The 26,111-nt window shown below is 39.1% G+C and overlaps 1 protein-coding gene across 7 annotated transcripts in view; it reads left to right on the forward strand.

The window, feature by feature from the left end:
• LOC123499223 (insulin receptor-like) overlaps positions 1 to 26,111 on the forward strand; it is a 161,061-nt gene that overhangs the window by 97,833 nt on the left and 37,117 nt on the right. For all 7 annotated transcript variants that reach the window (XR_006672936.1, XR_006672937.1, XM_045246974.1 and 4 more), the window contains 6 exons: positions 12,827 to 12,893; positions 22,606 to 22,700; positions 23,473 to 23,581; positions 24,544 to 24,695; positions 24,863 to 25,033; positions 25,476 to 25,611. Coding sequence is in view for 5 of the 7 variants with exons in the window: in XM_045246974.1 (XP_045102909.1) it covers positions 12,827 to 12,893; positions 22,606 to 22,700; positions 23,473 to 23,581; positions 24,544 to 24,695; positions 24,863 to 25,033; positions 25,476 to 25,611 (730 nt within the window). In the remaining 2 variants the exon portion in view is untranslated. The remainder of the gene's footprint in view (positions 1 to 12,826; positions 12,894 to 22,605; positions 22,701 to 23,472; positions 23,582 to 24,543; positions 24,696 to 24,862; positions 25,034 to 25,475; positions 25,612 to 26,111) is intronic.

Genomic DNA, 26,111 nt, shown 5'->3' on the forward strand with positions numbered 1-26,111 from the left:
ATTGTAGACAGGGCAGAAAGTGGTCTAGGTGATAACAAATTGAAAGAACTAAGAAATGAATGGAAACAGGAGCAAGAAGAAGAAAAAGTAAAATTTTCAGAAGTGGTAAGGAGAGAAATTCAGGAGAACACAAAAGTTGCTGTAATAGAAGTTATCAAGGAAAAGGGAAATATGGTGCGGGATGCAGTGGACAAGAAAAGAAGCTTCATGATCTATGGGATGAGGTAAAAGAAAAACCCAAATAAATTCACAAGATAACATGAAGAAAGGGAAATGGCCAAAACTGTTATCAAAAGAGGAAAAGACATTACACAAGAGTTTGACCAGGAGGTGGAGGAAGTGATTAGGCTGGAAAGGTACAGTGAAGGGGGGTAAGAGACCAATGAAGGTGAAAATGAGATCTCAAGTGGCTGTAGAGGAAATTATGGCTAGAAAAAGGGAAGGTGGCCGATGATGTCAATCACAAGGAAATATGGATAAATAGAGATATGAACTTAGAGGAAAGGGAAAAGGAGAAAGTGCTAGGAAGTGAAGCTAAGGAAAAAAAACGAGGAAAGGACAGAGATAAAGAAGAAGAATCTTTACTGACGGGTTCTGGATATGAGACTAAAGAAATGGTACCTAAGGAAAAAAGAGGAGGAGATGGAGAAGGCAATAAATTAAGAGTGACTTATACTAACATAGATGGGTTGTTATCAAGCATATTGGAAGTTCAGGATTATTTGAAAGAGAAAAAGCTGGATGTAATGTGTATCATTGAAACAAAACTGAAAAAAGAGATCCATGTCAACTTTAAAGAGGAGGGATATAACACCTGGAGGAGGGACAGGAAGGATAAAAGGGGAGGAGTGCTAATAATGGTTCATGATAATATATGTGTGGAGGATGTGCAATATGGTGAGGACAAGGTGGAAGTAATGGGAGTAACAATCAGAACAGAAGATTTAAAGAAAAGAAAAATTATAGTTACATATGTTCCACCAAAGACTAATACATGGGGATCAGAAGAGCATAAAGATATGCAGAGAGGTGATAAAGTGCCTAGATAACATGATAAGAAGAGATAGAAGAATACTCTTAGTTGGAGACTTCAATTGTAAAAAAATAAACTGAAGAGAGATGGAAGTAATGGATAATGCTGGGCAGTGGAGGGAGAAAGTGTTACAGTTGACTATGGTTAATACAATGGACCAGTGGGTAAGAGTCAACAAGGTACAGGGTGGGAAGAAAAATCATCATCATTGCTTGACCTAGTTTTCACAAAGAAACCAGAGTCTCCTCCAATCATACAATACCTTAGTCCAATGGGGAAAGTGATCATGTGACATTAGAGATGCAAATGCAGGAGGAAGATGAGATAAGTTACATAGAGGACTATAAAGGAAAGAGATTAAATTAAGGAGTTATTTTGCTGATATTGAGTAGAGTAATATTATGCTTTTGAGAATTATAAAAAAAAAAAATGATTGTATGGAATTACGGAAAGATATTGATAAGATCTGGAGATGGAGCCAGAAGTGGAAATTAGAATTTAATACTAAGAAATGCCATGTAATGCAAATCGGTAAAAGTAATAGAAGACCTACATAGGAATTTAAAATGGGACAAGAGATCATTATGAAAAGAAGAGAAGAAAAAGACACCCTGACTCCAGAAATACATATGAATAGATTATTTGCTTCAACACACAAGACACTAACGAACATCAGGGTAGCATTCAATTACATGGATAAAAGTATGATGAAAAAGATATCAACCACTATGATAAGACTTAAACTAGAATATGCAGAAGTGGTATGGTCGCCATGTAGGCAGAAAGATATCAAGAAACTAGAAAGGATACAAAGGGTTGCTACAAAGATGGTCCCCGAAATAAAAGATCTTTCCTATGAAGAAAGACTGAAGGAGATGGAGCTACCAACTTTGAAGGATAGATGGAAAAGAGGAGACTTGATAACGATGTATAAGTTAGTAAACCGTATGGAGAAGATAGATAGACAAGAACTGGTAACACTGACGGAGCAGGGAGACAGACAAACAAGAGGACATTCCAAGAAAATCATGAAAAGTCAGTGTCATAGAAATATCAAAAAGTTCAGTCTTCTACATAGGACAGTAGACATCTGGAATGGATTAAGTGAAGAGATTGTAACAGCAGAAAGTGTGTACAAATTCAAGAAGTTAGACAAATGTAGATATGGAGACAGGTCACTATGAGCCCCGCTCGAACCCTGTAACATACAACTAGGTAAATACACACACACACACACACACACACACACACACACACACACACACAATATTGCTAAGGAATATTGGAGTAGCATTTCACTATATGGACAAGGAAATGATGAAGAAATTGATAAGTACTAAAATAAGACCTAGATTGGAATATGCAGGAGTTGTGTGGACTCCCCATAAAAAGAAACACATAAGAAAATTAGAGAGACTACAAAAAATGGCTACAAGAATGGTTCCAGAATTTAAAGGGATGGCATATGAGGAGAGACTAAAGGCAATGGATCTACCAACCTTGGAGCAGAGAAGAGAGAGGATCTGATACAAGTTTATAAATTGATTAACGGAATGGATGAAGTGGATAATGAGAAACTGATCCTGAGAGAAGAATATGACTTTAGAAGCACAAGATCGCATAGTAAGAAACTAAGGAAGGGACGATGTCTGAGAGATGTTAAAAATTTAGTTTCCGCAAAGATGTGTTGAGACTTGGAACAGTTTGAGTGAGGAAGTGGTATCAGCAAAGAGTGTACATAGTTTTAAAGAAAAATTGGATAAGTGTAGATATGGAGACGGGACCACACGAGCATAAAGCCCAGGCCCTGTAAAACTACAACTAGGTAAATACAACTAGGTAAATACACACACACACACACACACACACACACACACACACACACACACACACACACACACACACACACACACACACACACACACACACACACACACACACACACACACACACACACACACGGGACATCGTCGATGGCGGAGGTGGTCGCTGAGCTCCAGAGCAATCATCTATAATTCTACAGTTACCTAAGAGTAACCAAGGTGGGAAAGGAGCTGGTAATGTTTGTCCCGTCTCCATATAGTCATGTTAACTGTTGATTAGCAAAATAATGTCCAGTGAAGGTAAATATAAACTGTAGCCTGCGTTTGAGCCATCAGCTGGTTTGTTTACGTCTGCGCAACATGGCGGCCGTGAACTCGAAAGAGGAATCAGACTTCACAGGGTTTCAAGGAATAATGGAAAAGAGCGCTTATGTGAAGAAAATTCTGGAGTTAGAAGGTAAAATTGAAAACTGTTTGAAAAGTATGAGGGCCTGGAAACGAGTTATGACAATGTTAAGAAGGACTGTGCCGATATGAAGAAGGAAAATGCAGCACTGAAAGAGGAAGTTAAGCTAATTAAAGTGAATTGCGAAAAATGTGGAGAATCTCTAGGAAAAGTGATGGAGAAGCAGGCTGAATGGAAAAAAGTCAGGAAGTGGAAAGAAAGGAGGTAAATTACAAAGTTGCAAGTCTGGAAAAGGAAATCAAAGAGTCAGGGAGAAAACTTTGGGCCTTGCTGAAATTATAGATCAACAGATCATAGAAGAGAAGATAGCTGAGAAAGTGGTGAAGGTTATTAAGTCAAATGAGACATTGGTGAGGGAAACTGTAGACAAAAAGAGATGTGTGGTGATATTTGGTGTGGAGGAGGATAAGACACCGAGTAAAATGGAGAGAGAGAAAACATAAAAAGGTGATAAATAATATCATTAATGTGGTGCAAGAGGAGGAAAAGACCTAGTACAAGAAATAGAGGACTTCCATAGAATTGGAAAGTTCACAAGAGAAGGTATGAGGCCAATAAGAATCAAACTTAAGTCACAAAAGGATGTAGATGAATTGGTGGAGAAGTCATGGAGGCTAGCCCAGCAGGAAACAACAAGGAAGATTTGGTTGAGAAGAGATCTCGGTGAAAAGGAAAGAGAAATGTTAAATGAGTTGAGAAAGGAGGCTTTGAAAAAAATGAAGAGAGGACAGAAGAGGAGAAGAAAGAGTTTTTCTGGAGAATCTTGGATATGAGACTGAGGAAGTGGTTCATAACCCAGAAAAGTACAGCAAGAAAGGACTAAAGAAACTTACATATGAGCGAAATGTAATGTATTCCAACATAAATGGAGTGATATCGGGATTTTAGAACTCAACGATTACTTGAGGGACAAGAACCCAGATATTGTGGGTCTTACTGAAACAAAACTGAGAGAGGAGAAGACCTGATGAAGGTTGGAGAAGGAAATATAACGTTTGGAAAAGAAATAGAGTAGGTAAGATGGGAGGAGGAGTGATGTTGCTGGTTAAAAAGATATAAAGGTGGATCAAGTGAAAAAGGTATGGGAAAGGCAGAAGTGCTAAAGATCAGAGCAGAAACTAATGAAGGAAAAAGAGGCACTACATAGTGGTGTACGTACCACCTAAGACAAATGCATGGTCAGTACAGGAATATGAAGAAATGATAAGTGATACAGGAACATGTCTGGAAGAAATGTTGGGTGGCTGTGAACGAACTATAATGATGGGAGATTTTAATTGTAAAGAGGTGTGTTGGGAGGACTGGTCAATGGAAGGATCAGAGACAACATGGGGAAATACACTATTGACACTGGCAATGGAAAATGTGTTAACTCAGTGGGTCAAAGAAGATACTAGGTTTGGAGGAGAGGGAGCATCGTCAAGACTGGACTTGGTCTTTAGTACAGAGCCAATGGTCATTGAGGAGATGAGGGTGGAGTGCCCTTTAGCAAAGAGTGATCATGCAGTTTTGGAGTTCAAGGTGATAGACGAAGAGAAATCTAGAAGAAATGAAGAATATAAAGTGGGAAGATGGAATTATGCCAAGACAGATTTTGGAAACCTAAAGAAATTCTTTCAAGAGACAAATTGGATGAAATTCAAGAGTGCTAAGGAGCAAATGAAAAGTGGAAGGAATTTATAAAAATATACAAAGAAGGTGAGAAAAATTTGTACCAATAAGACAACATAGAGAAGTTGGAAAGCAGGACTGGTTTAACGATAGATGTGAAAAGGCTAGAACAAGAAAAGAGGATGCATGGAAGAGGTGGAGAAGGAAAAGACGGATTAAGCAGTGGGAAAGTTACAAAAGAGCAAGAAATGAATATGTGTTGATTAGAAGAGAAGAAAGAAAGAAACAAGAAAAGGATATAATTGATAAATGTAAAGACCAACCAAGGCTTTTTTACAGACATGTGAACAACAACATCAAAAATAGAGAAAGTATTGAAAGTTTAGAAGTAAATGGAGTATACAGTGAAGATCCCAGGGAAATGGCAGAGGCTATGAATGGATGCTTTCGGAAGGTATTCACAAAGGAGACTGCTTTTGACAAACCACTGGTAATGGAACAGAAAGGGATTATGAAGGAGTTTCAAGTAACGGTGGAGGAGATCAAGAACATGATGGGGAGTTTAGAAGTGAGAAAAGCTGTGGGACCTGATGGGGTATCAGGATGGATTTTAAGAGAATGCAGGGAGCAATTGGCAGAAAAAGTTTGTGAAGTAATTGATGCCTCATTAAGGGAAGGTGTAGTGCCCCAAGACTGGAAAAGAGCTAACATTGTCCCAATCTATAAATCAGGTAACAAGAGAGACCCATTGAACTATAGACCAGTGTCACTTACAAGTGTGGTAGCTAAGATGTGTGAGAGGGTGGTGAAGAATAGATGGACAGACTTCTTGGAGAAAAATGACATACTTTGTGAGTGTCAATTTGGTTTTAGGAAAGGGCGTTCATGCACGACAAACCTGATATGTTACTATTCGAGGGTGATAGATGTAATACAGGAAAGAGATGGTTGGGCTGATGGAATATATCTGGATTTAAAAAAGGCCTTTGATAAGGTACCACACCAGAGACTGATCTGGAAACTTGAAATGGTAGGAGGAGTGCATGGCAGTTTACTAAAATGGATGGAAGACTTTTGGTAGGAAGAGAAATGAGAACAATAATTAAGGACAGACCATCAGAATGGGGATTGGTGGAGAGTGGAGTTCCACAGGGATCAGTGTTGGCACCAGTAATGTTCGCAGTCTACATAAATGACATGGTGGATGGGGTGTCCAGTTATGTGAGCCTATTTGCAGACGATGCAAAATTGTTAAGAAAAGTGAGATGTGACAAAGATTGCGAACTACTCCAGGAAGACTTGGACAGAATATGGAAATGGAGCTGTACATGGCAAATGGAGTTCAACACGACAAAATGCAAGAAAATAGAGTTTGGCAAGAGTGAAAGAAGAATCAGGAGTATGTACAAGATAGGAAATGAAGACATAAAACCAGTCATGAAGAAAAGACCTTGGGGTGACAATTACCAATGACCTATCGCCAGAGAGACATATAAACAAAATAATTGGAGAAGTATTGAACTTATTGAGGAACATAAGAGTGGCGTTCGTATATCTAGATGAAGAAATGATGAAGAAAATAATTACTGCAATGATAAGACCGAGGCTTGAATATGCAACAATACAGTGGGCTCGAACTTAAAGAAACACATAAGGAAACTAGAGAAAGTACAGAGGGCTGCAACGAAAATGGTGCCTGACTTAAGAGATTTGACTTATGAAGACAGACTGAAAAGAATGCAACTTCCAACCCTGGAAAACAGAAGAGAAAGGGGAGACCTGATAGCAATATACAGAGTGATGATTGGCATGGAAAAATGGATAGGGAAGATCTGTGTATGTGGAATGGAAGAATGTCGAGAGGGCATGGGAAAAACTAAAATGGCCACTTATAGGAGAGATGTGAAAAATATAGCTTCCCTCATAGAAGGGTGGAAGCATGGAATAGTTTAGACGTGGAAGTGGTCAACGCAAGGAATATTCATGATTTTAAGAAAAAGCTGGACATTAATAGATATGGAGACGGGACAACACGAGCATAGCTCTTTTCCGTATGTTACAATTAGGTAAATACAATTAGGTAAATACACACACACACACACACACACACACAATATTGCTATGAATATTGACAAGAAATGATGAAGAAATTGATTACTAAAATAAGACCTTTGAATATGCAGGAGTTGTGTGGACTCATAAAAAGAAACACATGGAGAATCTTTAAAGGGATGGATATGAGACTGAGGAAGTGGTTCATAACCTGATACAGAAAATTGATACAGCAAGAAAGGACTAAAGAAATATGACTAAGCACAAGATGAGCGGAATGTAATGTATTCCAACATAAATGGAGTGATATATGGAGACGGGACCACACGAGCATAAAGCCCAGGCCCTGTAAAACTACAACTAGGTAAATACAATAGGTAAATACACACACACACACACACACACACACACACACACACACACACACACACACACACACACAGAGAGTTTTTCGAGAACTCAACGATTACTTGAGGGACAAGAACCCAGATATTGTGGGTCTTACTGAAATCAAAACTGAGAGAGGGACAAGACCTGATGATGGTTGGAGAAGGGAAATATAATGTTTGGAAAAGAAATAGAGTAGGTAAGATGGGAGGAGGAGTGATGTTGCTGGTTAAAAAAGATATAAAGGTGGATTAAGTGAAAGAAGGTATGGGAAAGGCAGAAGTGCTAAAGATCAGAGCAGAAACTAATGAAGGAAAAAGAGGCACTACATAGTGGTGTACGTACCACCTAAGACAAATGCATGGTCAGTACAGGAATATGAAGAAATGATAAGTGATACAGGAACATGTCTGGAAGAAATGTTGGGTGGCTGTGAACGAACTATAATGATGGGAGATTTTAATTGTAAAGAGGTGAGTTGGGAGGACTGGTCAATGGAAGGATCAGAGACAACATGGGGAAATACACTATTGACACTGGCAATGGAAAATGTGTTAACTCAGTGGGTCAAAGAAGATACTAGGTTTGGAGGAGAGGAGCATCGTCAAGACTGGACTTGGTCTTTAGTACAGAGCCAATGGTCATTGAGGAGATGAGGGTGGAGTGCCCTTTAGCAAAGAGTGATCATGCAGTTTTGGAGTTCAAGGTGATAGATGAAGAGAAATCTAGAAGAAATGAAGAATATAAAGTGGGAAGATGGAATTATGCCAAGACAGATTTTGGAAACCTAAAGAAATTCTTTCAAGAGACAAATTGGATGAAATTCAAGAGTGCTAAGGAGCAAATGAAAAGTGGAAGGAATTTATAAAAATATACAAAGAAGGTGAGAAAAAATTTGTACCAATAAGACAACAAAGAGAAGTTGGAAAGCAGGACTGGTTTAACGATAGATGTGAAAAGGCTAGAACAAGAAAAGAGGATGCATGGAAGAGGTGGAGAAGGAAAAGACGGATTAAGCAGTGGGAAAGTTACAAAAGAGCAAGAAATGAATATGTGTTGATTAGAAGAGAAGAAAGAAAGAAACAAGAAAAGGATATAATTGATAAATGTAAAGACCAACCAAGGCTTTTTACAGACATGTGAACAACAACATCAAAAATAGAGAAAGTATTGAAAGTTTAGAAGTAAATGGAGTATGCAGTGAGGATCCCAGGAAATGGCAGAGGCTATGAATGGATGTTTTCGGAAGGTATTCACAAAGGAGACTGCTTTTGACAAACCACTGGTAATGGAACAGAAAGGGATTATGAAGGAGTTTCAAGTAACTGTGGAGGAGATCAAGAATATGATGGGGAGTTTAGAAGTGAGAAAAGCTGTGGGACCTGATGGGGTATCAGGATGGATTTTAAGAGAATGCAGGAGCAACTGGCAGAAAAAGTTTGTGAAGTAATTGATGCCTCATTAAGGGAAGGTGTAGTGCCCCAAGACTGGAAAAGAGCTAACATTGTCCCAATTTATAAATCAGGTAACAAGAGAGACCCATTGAACTATAGACCAGTGTCACTTACAAGTGTGGTAGCTAAGATGTGTGAGAGGGTGGTGAAGAATAGATGGACAGACTTCTTGGAGAAAATGACATACTTTGTGAGTGTCAATTTGGTTTTAGAAAAGGGCGTTCATGCACGACAAACCTGATATGTTACTATTCGAGGGTGATAGATGTAATACAGGAAAGAGATGGTTGGGCTGATGGAATATATCTGGATTTAAAAAAGGCCTTTGATAAGGTACCACACCGGAGACTGATCTGGAAACTTGAAATGGTAGGAGGAGTGCATGGCAGTTTACTAAAATGGATGGAAGACTTTTGGTAGGAAGAGAAATGAGAACAATAATTAAGGACAGACCATCAGAATGGGGCTTGGTGGAGAGTGGAGTTCCACAGGGATCAGTGTTGGCACCAGTAATGTTCGCGGTCTACATAAATGACATGGTGGAGGGGGTGTCCAGTTATGTGAGCCTATTTGCAGACGATGCAAAATTGTTAAGAAAAGTGAGATGTGACAAAGATTGCGAACTACTCCAGGAAGACTTGGACAGAATATGGAAATGGAGCTGTACATGGCAAATGGAGTTCAACACGACAAAATGCAAGAAATTAGAGTTTGGCAAGAGTGAAAGAAGAATCAGGAGCATGTACAAGATAGGAAATGAAGACATAAAACCAGTCATGAAGAAAAAGACCTTGGGGTGACAATTACCAATGACCTATCGCCAGAGAGACATATAAACAAAATAATTGGAGAAGTATTGAACTTATTGAGGAACATAAGAGTGGCGTTCGTATATTTAGATGAAGAAATGATGAAGAAAATAATTACTGCAATGATAAGACCGAGGCTTGAATATGCAACAATACAGTGGGCTCCGAACTTAAAGAAACACATAAGGAAACTAGAGAAAGTACAGAGGGCTGCAACAAAAATGGTGCCTGACTTAAGAGATTTGACTTATGAAGACAGACTGAACAGAATGCAACTTCCGACCCTGGAAAACAGAAGAGAAAGGGAGACCTGATAGCAATATACAGAGTGATGATTGGCATGGAAAAAATGGATAGGGAAGATCTGTGTATGTGGAATGAAAGAATGTCGAGAGGGCATGGGAAAAACTAAAATGGCCACTTATAGGAGAGATGTGAAAAAATATAGCTTCCCTCATAGAAGGGTGGAAGCATGGAATAGTTTATACGTGGAAGTGGTCAACGCAAGGAATATTCATGATTTTAAGAAAAAGCTGGACATTAGTAGATATGGAGACGGGACAGTACGAGCATAGCTCTTTTCCCGTATGTTACAATTAGGTAAATACAATTAGGTAAATACACACACACACACACACATGGCCCGGTAGCTCAGTGGTTAGAGCGCTGGCTTCACAAGCCAGATGACCGGGGTTCGATTCCCTGGAGATATTTTGGTGGGTCTCCTTTCACGTGTAGCCCCTGTTCACCTAGCAGTGAGTAGGTACGGGATGTAAATTGAGGAGTTGTGATCTTGTTGTCCGGTGTGTGGTGTGTGCCTGGTCTCAGGCCTATCCCAAGATCGGAAATAATGAGCTCTGAGCTCGTTCCGTAGGGTAACGTCTGGCTGTCTCGTCACAGACTGCAGCAGATCAAACAGTGAATTACACACACACACACACACACACACACACACACACACACACACACACACGTTACAACTAGGTAAATACACACACATACACACAGCGGCAATGCTGCATGAGGTGGACGTGTAAACAGCAGCTCCAGCTTTGGATATACTGCTGACTATGAAGCCCAGCAGACCTGGTGATGTATTGCATGGGGAGGAGAGGGGACTAGACTAGTGATCCTGTCTTCTGATTCACATTGAGTTTGCTTGTGTTGAGGCCAAAAAAATAATGGAAGGGGATGAGAATATAGATGATGCTGCCATTCATGTAAACAGCAGGGGAACAAGACTTCAGGCAGATGATTGGAGCAATGAAAGGGAATTTTGTGGCTTTAAGGAGGAAAAAACCAGTAAGTGAAAGATGATAATAATAGAAAAAGAAATTAAGTGTCTGAGGGAAAGGATCACTGGGATATATGAGAAGCAGGATCAGCTGATTGCAAAAAATTAAGAGCTGAGAGAGAAATTCAACAAGTTACAGAATATTGTTAAAGTGAATAATGACATCAAGAAAACTCTGGATGAAATAAAATAGGAAAACAGTGCTCTTAAGGACAACTATGAGGACTATGAAGTGGTGCTGTAAGGGCTAGAGGAAAAGTTAGACAATGAAGTGAGGGCAGAAAAGGTGATAAGTGAAACAAAGCTAGAAGAATGGAAGAAGGTCTGGAAAAAAGAACAAGAGGAAGAAAAGTGAATTTTTTAGAGATAGTTAAGTAACAAATAAGAGAAAACAAAGGACAATTATACAAGTGGTTAAAGAAAAGGAAGAGCTAGTGAGAGATACAGGTGATAAAAATAAATGTATTGTTATATATGGACTAAAAGAGAAGACAACCCTGTGAAATTTGTGAGGGAAAAGGAGGAGAAACAATGGTTAAGGAAATTATCTTAGTGATTCAGGATGGAAAAAATAGTCTAGAAAAAAAATAAAAGAAATATGTTGACTTGGAAAATATTGTAAGGGGACTAAAAGATCACTGAAAGTTAAAATGAGATTGCAAGTAGGAGTAGAAGAAATTATTGTATGGAATTACGGATAAAGAATTAGTGAGGACTGGAAACCTGGCTGGAAAGACAGAATAAAAAACATTTGGATAAGGAGAGATATGAACCAGGAAGAAAGGGAAAAAGAGAGAGAACTGAGAAGTGAAGCTAAGGAAAAAAAACTAGAGAAGGACGAGAACAAGAAAAAGAAATTTTATGGGAGAGTGTTAGACATGAGGCTGAGGAAATGGTATATTCGGGAAGGGGAAGGAAAGCATTAAGAGTCATTTATACAAACATAGATGCATTTATATCAGGAAGGTTCGAACTGAGAGATTACATATTGGAAAAAGGACAAGGTGTGATATGTATAACAGAAAGTTAAGTGAAGACATCCAAGTAAATTTTAAAGAGCAGGAATATAATGTTTGGAGGAGAGACAGAAGGGGAAAAGCAGGAAAAGGCATATTGATAATGACTCAAGAGGACATATATGTGGAAGAAGTACAGTATGGAGATGGACTGTTAGAGGTTTTAAGCATAACAATTAGGACCAGTGGGAGGGAAAGGGGGAATATCATAGTAACATATGTGCCACTGAAGACTAGTGTACATGGAAGCTTGATGTACACAAAGAAATGCGAAATTAAGTGCTAAATTGCTTGAACAGTATATTAAGAAAGACAGAAAAGTTCTACTTGTGGAGGATCTAAACTGCAAGCATGTAAATTTGGAAGAAATGGATGCAAACAGTCATGATATAATTGCACTTTACAGATTACCAAGTGGAATTGAAAAAGTAGATAGGGAAGATCTACTAGTGTTAAATGAAAGAGAAACAAAAGGAAATGGAAGAAAACTAAAAACAACCACCTGCTGAAAGGACATAAAGAGGCTTAGAAGAAGCATTGGGGCATGGAATAGACTGGAGGTGGTGTGTGCTGGAAATATTCACGATTTTAAGGAAAAGTTGGGTAAGAATGTTTGTTTAGATTCCAAACAATATTCATCTACACAGAAAAGGAATGTGTCTAACTGAATCTACTCATGAAGTGAACTTGGGGTGTTTTTGCATAAAGAATTTGTTTGCAGGTGTTCACTTGATTCAATTCTTCACAAAAATCTTTATTTTGAAAGTCTTAAGTAGTTCATCAATTGTTGTAGTGGATGAATTAGATAGGTTTTAGTTTATTATTAATGATTTATCTTTCATAGTCCAATATGTACTACCATGGTACCAAATGTTTTCCAGGACCCTTCATGGTCAAGCCCTGCAGTGTACACAGAATACCCGCAAAGGAAGCTAGCAGCTCAGAATGGTAAGCTTGCCTGTTGCCTCTGTTTGGAGATGTTTGGTTTGCAGATGTGTATTTACCTAGTTGTATTGTACAGGGTTCGAGCGGAGCTCATAGTGTCCTGCCTCCATATCTCCATTTATCTCATTTTTCTATAATGTTATGCACACTATGTGCTGAAACAATTCCATCATCCAATGCATTCCATTTTTCCACCGTTCTGTGTGGAAAACTGTATTTTCCAACATCCTTCACACACTGCCTCATCCTGATCTTCTTTTCATGTCCTCTTGTCCTTCCATCCTCTTCTGCCAACATCACCAGGTCTTCTTTGTCTATCTTTTCAATATCATTTGCTATCTTATATTGTTATTAGGTCCCCGTGTTCTCTTCTATCTTGCAAGGTTGGCAGTCCCATTTCCTTTAGTCGTTCTTCATATGTGAGGTCCTTTAATTCCAGCACCATCTTTGTAGTGTGTGTGTGTGTGTGTGTGTTTCACTGTTTGATCTGCTGCAGTCTCTGACGAGACAGCCGGACGTTACTCTACGGAATGAGCTCAGAGCTCATTATTTCCGATCTTCGGATAGGCCTGAGACCAGGCACACGCCACACACCGGGACAACAAGGTCACAACTCCTCGATTTACATCCCGTACCTACTCACTGCTAGGTGAACAGGGGCTACACGTGAAAGGAGACACACCAAAATATCTCCACCCGGCCGGGGAATCGAACCCCGGTCCTCTGGCTTGTGAAGCCAGTGCTCTAACCACTGAGCTACCAGGCATGGTGTGTGTGTATTTACCTAATTGTATTTACCTAATTGTAACATACGGGAAAGGAGCTATGCTCGTACTGTCCCGTCTCCATATCTACTAATGTCCAGCTTTTTCTTAAAATCATGAATATTCCTTGCGTTGACCACTTCCACGTATAAACTATTCCATGCTTCCACCCTTCTATGGGGGAAGCTATATTTTTTCACATCTCTCCTATAAGTGGCCATTTTAGTTTTTCCCATGCCCTCTCGACACTCTTTCATTCCACATACACAGATCTTCCCTATCCATTTTTTCCATGCCAATCATCACTCTGTATATTGCTATCAGGTCTCCCTTTCTTCTGTTTTCCAGGGTCGGAAGTTGCATTCTGTTCAGTCTGTCTTCATAAGTCAAATCTCTTAAGTCAGGCACCATTTTGTTGCAGCCCTCTGTACTTTCTCTAGTTTCCTTATGTGTTTCTTTAAGTTCGAGCCCACTGTATTGTTGCATATTCAAGCCTTGGTCTTATCATTGCAGTAATTATTTTCTTCATCATTTCTTCATCTAAATATACGAACGCCACTCTTATGTTCCTCAATAAGTTCAATACTTCTCCAATTATTTTGTTTATATGTCTCTCTGGCGATAGGTCATTGGTAATTGTCACCCCAAGGTCTTTTTCTTCATGACTGGTTTTTATGTCTTCATTTCCTATCTTGTACATACTCCTGATTCTTCTTTCACTCTTGCCAAACTCTAATTTCTTGCATTTTGTCGTGTTGAACTCCATTTGCCATGTACAGCTCCATTTCCATATTCTGTCCAAGTCTTCCTGGAGTAGTTCGCAATCTTTGTCACATCTCACTTTTCTTAACAATTTTGCATCGTCTGCAAATAGGCTCACATAACTGGACACCCCATCCACCATGTCATTTATGTAGACCGAAACATTACTGGTGCCAACACTGATCCCTGTGGAACTCCACTCTCCACCAAGCCCCATTCTGATGGTCTGTCCTTAATTATTGTTCTCATTTCTCTTCCTACCAAAAGTCTTCCATCCATTTTAGTAAACTGCCATGCACTCCTCCTACCATTTCAAGTTTCCAGATCAGTCTCCGGTGTGGTACCTTATCAAAGGCCTTTTTTAAATCCAGATATATTCCATCAGCCCAACCATCTCTTTCCTGTATTACATCTATCACCCTCGAATAGTAACATATCAGGTTTGTCGTGCATGAACGCCCTTTTCTAAAACCAAATTGACACTCACAAAGTATGTCATTTTTCTCCAAGAAGTCTGTCCATCTATTCTTCACCACCCTCTCACACATCTTAGCTACCACACTTGTAAGTGACACTGGTCTATAGTTCAATGGGTCTCTTGTTACCTGATTTATAAATTGGGACAATGTTAGCTCTTTTCCAGTCTTGGGGCACTACACCTTCCCTTAATGAGGCATCAATTACTTCACAAACTTTTTCTGCCAGTTGCTCCTGCATTCTCTTAAAATCCATCCTGATACCCCATCAGGTCCCACAGCTTTTCTCACTTCTAAACTCCCCATCATATTCTTGATCTCCTCCACAGTTACTTGAAACTCCTTCATAATCCCTTTCTGTTCCATTACCAGTGGTTTGTCAAAAGCAGTCTCCTTTGTGAATACCTTCCGAAAGCATCCATTCATAGCCTCTGCCATTTCCCTGGGATCCTCACTGCAAACTCCATTTACTTCTAAACTTTCAATACTTTCTCTATTTTTGATGTTGTTGTTCACATGTCTGTAAAAAGCCTTGGTTGGTCTTTACATTTATCAATTATATCCTTTTCTTGTTTCTTTCTTTCTTCTCTTCTAATCAACACATATTCATTTCTTGCTCTTTTGTAACTTTCCCACTGCTTAATCCGTCTTTTCCTTCTCCACCTCTTCCATGCATCCTCTTTTCTTGTTCTAGCCTTTTCACATCTATCGTTAAACCAGTCCTGCTTTCCAACTTCTCTATGTTGTCTTATTGGTACAAATTTTTCTCACCTTCTTTGTATATTTTTATAAATTCCTTCCACTTTTCATTTGCTCCTTAGCACTCTTGAATTTCATCCAATTTGTCTCTTGAAAGAATTTCTTTAGGTTTCCAAAATCTGTCTTGGCATAATTCCATCTTCCCACTTTATATTCTTCATTTCTTCTAGATTTCTCTTCATCTATCACCTTGAACTCCAAAACTGCATGATCACTCTTTGCTAAAGGGCACTCCACCCTCATCTCCTCAATGACCATTGGCTCTGTACTAAAGACCAAGTCCAGTCTTGACGATGCTCCTCTCCTCCAAACCTAGTATCTTCTTTGACCCACTGAGTTAACACATTTTCCATTGCCAGTGTCAATAGTGTATTTCCCATGTTGTCTCTGATCCCTCCATTGACCAGTCCTCCCAACACGCCTCTTTGCAATTAAAATCTCCCATCATTATAGTTCGTTCACAGCCACCCAACATTTCTTCCAGACATGTTCCTGTATCTCTTATCATTTCTTCATATTCCTGTACTGACCATGCATTTGTCTTAGGTGGTACGTACACCACTATGTAGTGCCTCTTTTTTCCTTCATTAGTTTCTGCTCTGATCTTTAGCACTTCTGCCTTTCCCATACCTTCTTTCACTTGATCCACCTTTATATCTTTTTAACCAGCAACATCACTCCTCCTCCCATCTTACCTACTCTATTTCTTTTCCAAACATTATATTTCCTTCTCCAACCATCATCAGGTCTTCTCCTCTCTCAGTTTTGTTTCAGTAAGACCCACAGTATCTGGGTTCTTATCCCTCAAGTAATCGTTGAGTTCTAAAATCCCCGATATCACTCCATTTATGTTGGAATACATTACATTCCGCTCATACGTAAGTTTCTTTAGTCCTTTCTTACTGTACTTTTCTGGGTTATGAACCACTTCCTCAGTCTCATATCCAAGATTCTCCAGAAAAACTCTTTCTTCTCCTCTTCTGTCCTCTCTTCATTTTTTTTCAAAGCCTCCTTTCTCAACTCATTTAACATTTCTCTTTCCTTTTCACCGAGATCTCTTCTCAACAATGTGTGTGTGTGTGTGTGTGTGTGTGTGTGTGTGTGTGTGTGTGTCTGTGTGTTTCACTGTTTGATCTGCTGCAGTCTCTGACGAGACAGCCAGACGTTACCCTACGGAACGAGCTCAGAGCTCATTATTTCCAATCTTCAGATAGGCCTGAGACCAGGCACACGCCACACACCGGGACAAGAAGGTCACAACTCCTCGATTTACATCCTGTACCTACTCACTGCTAGGTGAACAGGGGTTACACGTTAAAGGAGACACACCCAAATATCTCCACCTGGCCGGGGAATCGAACCCCGGTCCTCTGGCTTGTGAAGCCAGCGCTCTAACCACTGAGCTACCGGGTGTGTAATTCACTGTTTGATCTGCTGCAGTCTCTGACGAGACAGCCAGACGTTACCCTACGGAACATAGGTCTGAGACCAGGCACACACCACACACCGGGACAACAAGGTCACAACTCCTCAATTTACATCCCGTACCTACTCACTGCTAGGTGAACAGGGGCTACACGTGAAAGAAGACACACCCAAATATCTGCACCCGGCTGGGGAATCAAACCCCAGTCATCTGGCTTGTGAAGCCAGCGCTCTAACCACTGAGCTACCGGGTGTGTGTGTGTGTGTGTGTGTGTGTGTGTGTGTGTGTGTGTGTGTGTGTGTGCGTGCGTGCGCATTTAATTAATTGTATGTTACAGGGTTCTGGCAAGGCTCACAGTCATCTGTCTCCATATCTACATTTATCCATCTTCATATCTACATTTATCCAATTTTTGCTGCTACAACCTCTTCATTTAATTCATTCCAGATGTCCACTATATAAGTGGAAAACTAAACTTCTCAATCCTTATACCCCGTCATAACACAAGGGACTGGTTTCAAGATACATAGATAAAAAATAGGTAGCAAATGTTGGAAAATTTCCTCGAGTCATTTAGTGTTCAATCAAATTACTCTAAGAAACACTAGGACAATTATATATTATTAGAAAGCTTAGGAGTTGCTCTTTTCTGTGGTGTAATCATTACTGAACAAACAACATATATGCACAAAAAAAATCAAAGGTAAAAAAAAAAAATAGAGCAAGATAAATTTATAAAGGTACTCTTTTATTTCCTTAAATTTTTTTGCAAAAACACATCAACAAAGTTTATGAATCACATATCAATTAAAAAATAAGAAGTCTTCTTTTGATATATTGCATTCATTATGGAAAATAAAGCAGGAAAGTAAGCAAAATGTAATATAATGAAAATTCAATTTCTCGTTGTCAGAAACAAGTGTCACCACATCCTCCTCATCTGACTTCATCAAGCCAGCACCACACACTCTTACCTAAGCCAATGAGAAGTTTTCCTTTGGTACACTCCATTCATTATGGAAAATAGATCAGGGAAGTGAGCAAGTTGTAATATAATGAACATTCAACTTCTTCACGGTCAGAAACAACAAGCGTCACCACATCCTCCTCAGCTGACTCCATCAAACCAGCACCACACACTCTTATCTAAGCCAATAACAAGATAAAAATAACATTCCCAATATTGTCATGCATCATAATTTATTTCTGAACTACTTACTTATCCATGGAAATACATGTATATCTTATATCTCACCAAGAAATTGATCAAAAATGATAAAATACAGCACACTGACATTTTGTCCTTACCATGCTCACGCTTGGTGCCATCACACCTATACAAACATACCCTTGTAAAAGCTGATATATGACTGGTTAAGTGTTCACCATCTTGAAAACAATGGGCCAGTGACAGACCTGGATCACCATCTTGAAAACAATGGGCCAGTGACAGACCTGGATATACTCGTATAACGAGATAGCCTCAAGCATAAACAAACTGTGCAGCATAAAATGAGCGCAGTATTTGAAAAGCACCATAATCATGCCTGGCAGGCTCTAACGTAAAAGCCACAATTGTGCTTCACGGGGTATAAAGGTTAATGTTTTTCAGACAGACTTTTCACGATCTTGGAATGTCCTCATGTTTGTCTATTTCCATCCTCCGTCAGTGTTACTAGGTCTTGTCTATCTATTTTTTCCATAAGGTTTACTAACTTGTGTGTTGTTATTAGGTATCATCTTTCCCATTAATCCTTCAAAGTTGATAGTTTAATTTCCTAAAGTCTTTCTTCATAGGGAAGATCCTTTATTTCTGGTAGTGGTCCTTTAGATTCTTTCTAGTTTCCTGATGTCTTTCTGCCTGCATATTCTAGTTTAGGTCTTATCATAATGGTTATGATCGTTTCATCATACTCTTATCCATGTAATTGAATGCCACCTTTGTAGTTAGTTAGTGTCTTGTATGTTGAAGCAAATACTCCATTTATGTGTCTTGCGTCAGGGTTTCTTGTATAATCACTTCCAGGTCTATCTCTTCACTCCTTTTCATTATAATGTCTTTTCTCATTTTATATTCCCATGTAGGTCTTCTATTGCTTTTACGCATTTCCATTATATCGCATTTCTTGGTAATAAATTATAATTTCCACTTTTGGCTTCATTTCCTTATCTTGTCAATATCTCTGCAATTCTATACAGTCCCCAATGTTCCTTATTACTCTAAAAAGTTTCTCATCATCTGCAAATAGCTACTCAATCCCTCTTGTATATCATTAATATATACTTGGAACATAATTGGTGCCAGCACCGAACCTGTGGTACGCCACTGGTAACTGTGCTCCAGCTTGATGGAGTGTCTCTTATCATTGTTCTCATTTCTCTATCTGTTAAGTAGTCTGTCATCCAATTTAAGATATTTTCCTTTATTCCTTCCATGTATTCTATTTTCCATAGGAGTCTTCTGTGATACTCTGTCGAAAGCCTTCTTAATATCTAGATACACCGTGTCAACCCATCCATCTCTCCCTTGTACTTTGTCAGTTACTTTTGTATAAAAGTTCAGTAAATTTGTTATGCATTACATTCCTTTCCTGAAACCAAATTGGGAGTTATTAATTATTTCCTTCCCCTCCAGATATTTTAACCATTTTCTTCAATAACAATTTCACAGTTCTTTCCCACAACACTAGTTAGTGGCACTGGTTTATAATTCAGGGGTTCAGTCTTTTTCCTCCTTTTTATATTGGGACTATATTTGCTCTTTTCCACTCTTTGGTACCTTCCCTTCCATTAGAGAGTTGTTGATTACATCTCAGATTGGTTCTGGCAGTTATTTTCTACATTCTCTCAGTGTCCATCCTGACACTCCATCTGGCCCCATTGCCTTTCTTACATCTCCCTTTTTTAGTAATTCTCTAATTTTCTGTTTTTGCACCACGTTTCTTAATCCCTCCTGTGTTGCTTGGTTGTTTGGCTCTATGAACTCTTTTCATAAAATACAGATTTAAAGCTCTCATTCATGAGTTCACTAATTTTTTCCGGTGTTTCATATATCCTGTTTCCCTTAATTAACTTGGTGATGGTGTCTGTGTGTGTATTTACCTAGTTGTATTTTACGGGAGGGGAGCCTATGCTCGTGTTGTCCCATCTCTGTATTTCACAGTGTCTTATTTTCTCTTAAGGTCGTGTATAGACTTTGCACACACCACCTCTCTGTTCAGTCCGATCCATATATCTATCACTCTATGGGGGAAGCTGTTTTTCTTGAAGTCTCTTCTGTAGTTGTCTTTTCTGAGTTTTAGTCCATGTTCTCTTGTGTCCCTTCTGTCCTTCTTCAGCAGGTCGATCCTATCAGGAAGCTCCATATTATTTATTATTCTGTAGATGGGCAACAGGTCACCTCTTTCTCTTCTGTGCTCCAGTGTTGGTAATTCTAGTCTCTCAAGTCTCTTTTCATACGTAAGAGCTGACAAGGTTGGGGCCAGTTTGGTGGCCGCTCTTTGTATCCTTTCAATTTTCCTGATATTCTTCCTCGTGTTAGGTGACCACAGTACTGCTGAATACACCAGTCGTGGTCTGATCAAGGATACCAATAACTTATAACCAATAACAAGCATACAAGGTTTGTTACACATAATCTCCCTTTTGTAAAGCCAATTTGTCTTTCATTAATTATATTTTTTTCTTCCAAATGTTTGGTCCATCTTTCTTTGATCACACATTCACATATTTTAGCTATTGTACTTGTTAGGGACACTGGCCTGTAATTCATTGGGTTCTCCTTATTTCCTCCTTTATATATTGGCACAATATTGGTTTTTTTCCAGTCTTCTGGTACTTTTCCCTTTTCAATAGAACATTTATATTTACCTAGTTGTAGTTTTACAGGGCCTGGGCTTTACGCTCTTGTGGCCCCGTCTCCATATCTACACTTATCCAATTTTTCTTTAAAGCTATGCACACTATTTGCTGACATCACTTCCTCACTCAAACTGTTCCATATCTCAACACATCTTTGCGAGAAACTATATTTTTTAGCATCTCTCAGACATCTTCCCTTCCTCAGTTTTTTACTATATAATCTTGTGCTTCTAATGTCATATTCTTCTCTCAGGATCAGTTTCTCATTATCCACTTGATCCATTCCATTAATCATTTTATAAACTTGTATCAGATCCCCTCTCTCCCTTCTCTGTTCCAGACTTGGTAGATCCATAGCCTTTAGTCTCTCCTCATATGTCATCCCTTCAAATTCTGGAACCATTCTTGTAGCCATTTTTTGTAGTCTCTCCAACTTCCTTATGTGTTTCTTTTTATGAGGGGTCCACACAACTCCTGCATATTCCAATCTGGGTCTTATTATAGTACTTATCAATTTCTTCATCATTTCTTTGTCCATGTAGTGTGCATATGCTAATCCAATATTCCTTAGCAAATTATATGTCTCTCTGAAAATTGTATCAATATGGCTTACCGGTTGATTGTTTTCTTCCATCGTCACTCCCAAGTCCTTTTCCTTTTTTACTTTCTCCAGGTCTACTCCATCTCCCATCTTATAGATTCCCACTGGTTGTCTTTCACTCTTTCCCATTTCCATGACATAGCTTTTGTCCACATAGAATTCCATCTCCCACTTTTTACTCCATTTCCAAATTTTATTAAGGTCTTCCTGCAGTATTTCACAATCCTCATTTTCTTTTTTTTTTTTTTTGTGTGTGTGTGTGTGTGTTTGTGTGTTTTCAATTGAACTTTGAACATTTTATTCATTTTTTTTTATTGCTTCTCATTCAAATGTGGTAGGCTTTCCATGCCACTAATTAGTTAATGAATATAAGACTCTATTGTATGTAGACAACTGTTTGAATAATGTGGATAAGACTGATCAGAGATACTGGCCAGTCCACGCATTACATGATAACAGTGTAGGGGAGGTGCTGGCAGATGACAACACCTGCAGGTGACAGCACCTGGCCAGTGACAGTGCCTGGCAGGTGACAATGTCTGCTTGATGAAGGAATGAAATAATGATGATATGAGCCATTACAGGTGGTGTCCGATGTCAATTAATATATAGGTGCTACTTTACAAATACAGAAATCAAAGGCAAGAGTTGCTAATGAGAGAGAGGACTATTCTTATTATGGGAAAAAGAGCAAGATTGTTTATGTGGCTATTCATAGTAGTGAGGATGATGACAATTTTCAATCCAGAGGAGACTCAAAACTTGGATGTACTTTTATGAACACAAAGCAAGTCTGCTCTCCAGAGCTTTTAACCTTGTCCAAGCTTTCTGGTATTTGTGGAGTGTGGTTCTGACACAACTGTAAGAGAAAATTACTTTTATGTTATTGTGTTCCTGTAACCAGTGATCAGTCTGTGCCAGTGATGTAGTAAAAATCATTTAAGTGAAAATAAATAATACATAAATTAATTAATGTACACAAGCTAACATCTGAAATGTAGGTTAGTAAATGACAAATTACTACATTGCATCCAAAGTATAGAGTAAATTACTGATCATCTTTCAGTTACTTCAGTGAGTGAGACAGATACCTTCAGCTACACTAAGGCAACCTACATCCGGTTCACCAATCTTTCTCACTACTCCCAATACAAGATTGAGGTGAGTCAGTAAATAAAGAACTATTTATTGGTGATGAAGACTAAGCCACAAAGTATGTTGGGTTGCCTTTGACCAGTGTAGGTACTAGATGACAACAGTTGACCCAGGTGTGAGGACAAACAGCCAGATGCCCTGCCTGCTGTACCCAAGCTTTGAGCAGTGGTCCATGGGTGTTTGTTTAGGCAGCAAATACCACACCAAAGCACACCTTGCATTGAAAATAAACTACAATTCCTTTAGTAGGTAGATGACAGCAAGGTGCATTTATTATACAAGATGCTGCCTCACAAATTTCTGTCTTAGATGTTGTTTAGTGTTATAAGAGGTTGTGTTGAATGCATGTATAAGTGTTGTCTGCCAAAAGTATTAGGCTGCAGCATCACCATACAAAATAGCGACTCCTCTTTGTAGATATGCAAAGTTCAATCATGTTACTGCTATATTCCCATAATTTCATGACCATCATATTCCATCATTTCTCTCTAGTCTGGTGAGTCTCCTTGGAATGCTGAGTGACCAGCATTTATCTTGTGATCAACCTTCCATCATTTAGTGGTCACCAGTCAATTCCAAACACTTATTGACTCCTTTAACTCCCAGCCAAATATTGATCCTAGATTGACCATTTTTATAAATCCTTACTTTAAAGGGAATTGAGAGACTGCTTCAGGATGGGACCAATTAAGGCTTGGCTGTCATGTGCAGCTTTGTTGATTCATGTCACTTTGTCTCTTCTGATGGTGTTCCTGCATGGTGCTCCACTCTGATGAAGGTCTCTGCCTGTCACATGGAAGAGAAAACTTGTCCCAAAGATATGAAAATACCATGTCAGCTATGCTCAATAGATCCAACCATGATTGAAGATACCACTGCTAAGAAAGGTATGTAGCTTTTTGCTTACCTGTATTTTGATAGTGAAGAAAGCTTACTTAATATTATGTTGTAATAATCAAAGCAAGATACCAATACAGAACATGTCAGGAAAGATAAATAAACATTGATAAATCTAAGTAGGAAAAAAAAAAAGCTTAATATGTTGGCTGTTCTGCAAAGACATATCTGGAATACATGACTCACTATAACCAGACTCACAACCAATGAGTAATACAAACATTTCCATTTCTAGTAGACACCAATCATTGCTTTCCTATTAATTTCTTGCCTATAGTATGGGAACCTCAGCTTGAGGACCACCTATATTCCTGAATTTTCCGTGGTGTGGAAGGCCTCGATCAGATCTGGAAGTTGCTGAATTTGGGAGGTTCAACCTGTATATGTTTAACAAAATGGACTACCTGTACTGTGCTTTAAAAGAAGAAAATTAAACACTAAATGAAAGTCTTTTAGTACTTAGCGGTGAATTTAAAAAGGTGCTCCGACAGCCATGCCGGAGAACTGATGTTTCTAGAATAATGATTGCTGGATTTGTGATTGTCAAATTGAAAGATTGTTAAGCAAAATTTGTCTCACTATACTTTAGCTTTGATGAATTAATTCCACTCAAACTTGTAAAAAAAGTTTGTTGGAGAAAAGTATTAGAACAGTCTCCATTTCATTAAATGCATTGCTTATCTGAAGAAAAGCTACATATTTTCATTGTACAATTCTTTTTTAATGCTTTTATTTTAGTTATTCATTTTCCACCTAAAATAACCAATCAAATCAAGAGAACTAAGGCAATCCTTTTTTGTAACAAAAATTTGAACCCCATCTCCTGGGAGAAGGTCTTTTAAGTTGAACTGTAGCTTAAAGCACCTTTTACCTGGTTAGTTCTTTATTTAAAGTAGATGTTTGCCCCAACACCTTGCACCATTAACAGTCTGGCATTGGCACTCTGATACAGATAATGCCAACAAAGTGGTGGGTTTGAAGGTTGAAAACATCACATTTTCATCTGCCAACGTGTCCTGGGTGCCTCCCATATCCCCTAATGGCCCAGTGCTGAAGTACGTGGTATTCATCTCAAACGTGACTGAAGATTTCAAACACTCCATGGTTTGTATCCTTTTTGCACAGAGAAGCACCCTGAATTGTCTTGGTACATAAATGTTACACTTTAATTCATATTTCCATCTTTAAAAAGATTAACTTATTGTGTGTGTAATAAAAGCCCTCCTGTGAAATGTAAGACCAGTCATCCATACACTTTCCCTTTGTTGCAGTATGTATTGCAGCATTGTGTTTCACCTTGTGGCTCCAATAGAAGCTTAGACGAGTACTATCCACTGGAAGACTTACGCCCAGGCACTATGTACAGAGTGAAAGTTGAAGCACATTCAAGAGCCCCCTTGGACATGAATGACACAATAGCCACAGCTGACTTCACCACAAAGGTCAATGCTTCTCCCATGGTGACTTACAGAAGGGCAGGCTGCTTCCTGCTGCTCAATACTGCCTCTTCCCATGAAAAGTGGCATGCAACCCAGTGTGCCCAAAAAATTTCAATGTATCCAACTGAGATTAAATAGATTCAAAGTACAGTGACTCTGCATAAGTCAGACCAATTTGGGAAGGCCATTCCGAGTTAGCCAAAGCTATCTCGGAAGAGATTCTGTAATTAGGTTGTTCATAAGTTATTTGGGAGCTTTAGAAGATTGCACAGGTTTATAGATAGGAATAACAAGTGTGAATAGGTTTATGTTTAATACAGGAACTTCCATGTGTAGGCCCACAGATTTCATACAGTTTGGCATTCTTTCATTGTTCTTAATGTAAAGAAAATTTACAGTTCTTAGCTCAGCATCAGTTGTTACCATTTACTTTCTTGCACTATAGGCTGAAGACAGTGAAGACCATGGCCAGATGCTGCTGGTGGTGGCAGTGTTTCTGCTGCTGGCAGTGATGTCTGGCATCTTTGTGTTCAGGAGGGTTCAGCTGCCCAAGCCGTCTGTCGATGAGGATGTGGATCCAGGTGAGTGTATTTACCTAGTTTACCTTGTTGTATATTACAGGGTTCAAGCAGGCTCATAGTGACGTGTCTCCATATCTACTTTTATCCAACTTTTTCTTGAGCAGTGTTGCCAGTGTATGGCAAGCAGGAACAGGCGCTGCTTCCTTAGGACTGGTGTATGTAGCAGTAATAGTAGGGGCTTGTTTGGAGTCTAATGGAAAGCTGAGTTATAATAAATAAAGACAAGTAATGTCATATGAATAGTTAGTTTGGTGTTATGGGTTGCACTTTACAGAGAGTCTTGTGAACTGCAATGCATATTGTATTAATTAATGCATGGATGGAGGACGGTCCGGTAGAGCTGAGGCAACTTTTGGGAGGGGTGAGGTCTGGTCCCGTCGGGTGAACGCAGACCTCCCCAGAAGCTACCATCCCCCCCAAAAGTCCGACCCGTTGGGTCGGAGAGGGGGGTCCAACAGGAGTAAGAGAGGCTCTGGAAGCGGCAAAGACTCCTTCTACCA

The sequence above is a fragment of the Portunus trituberculatus genome, chromosome 49 (assembly GCF_017591435.1).
Source record: "Portunus trituberculatus isolate SZX2019 chromosome 49, ASM1759143v1, whole genome shotgun sequence".
NCBI classification, from domain to species: domain Eukaryota; kingdom Metazoa; phylum Arthropoda; class Malacostraca; order Decapoda; family Portunidae; genus Portunus; species Portunus trituberculatus.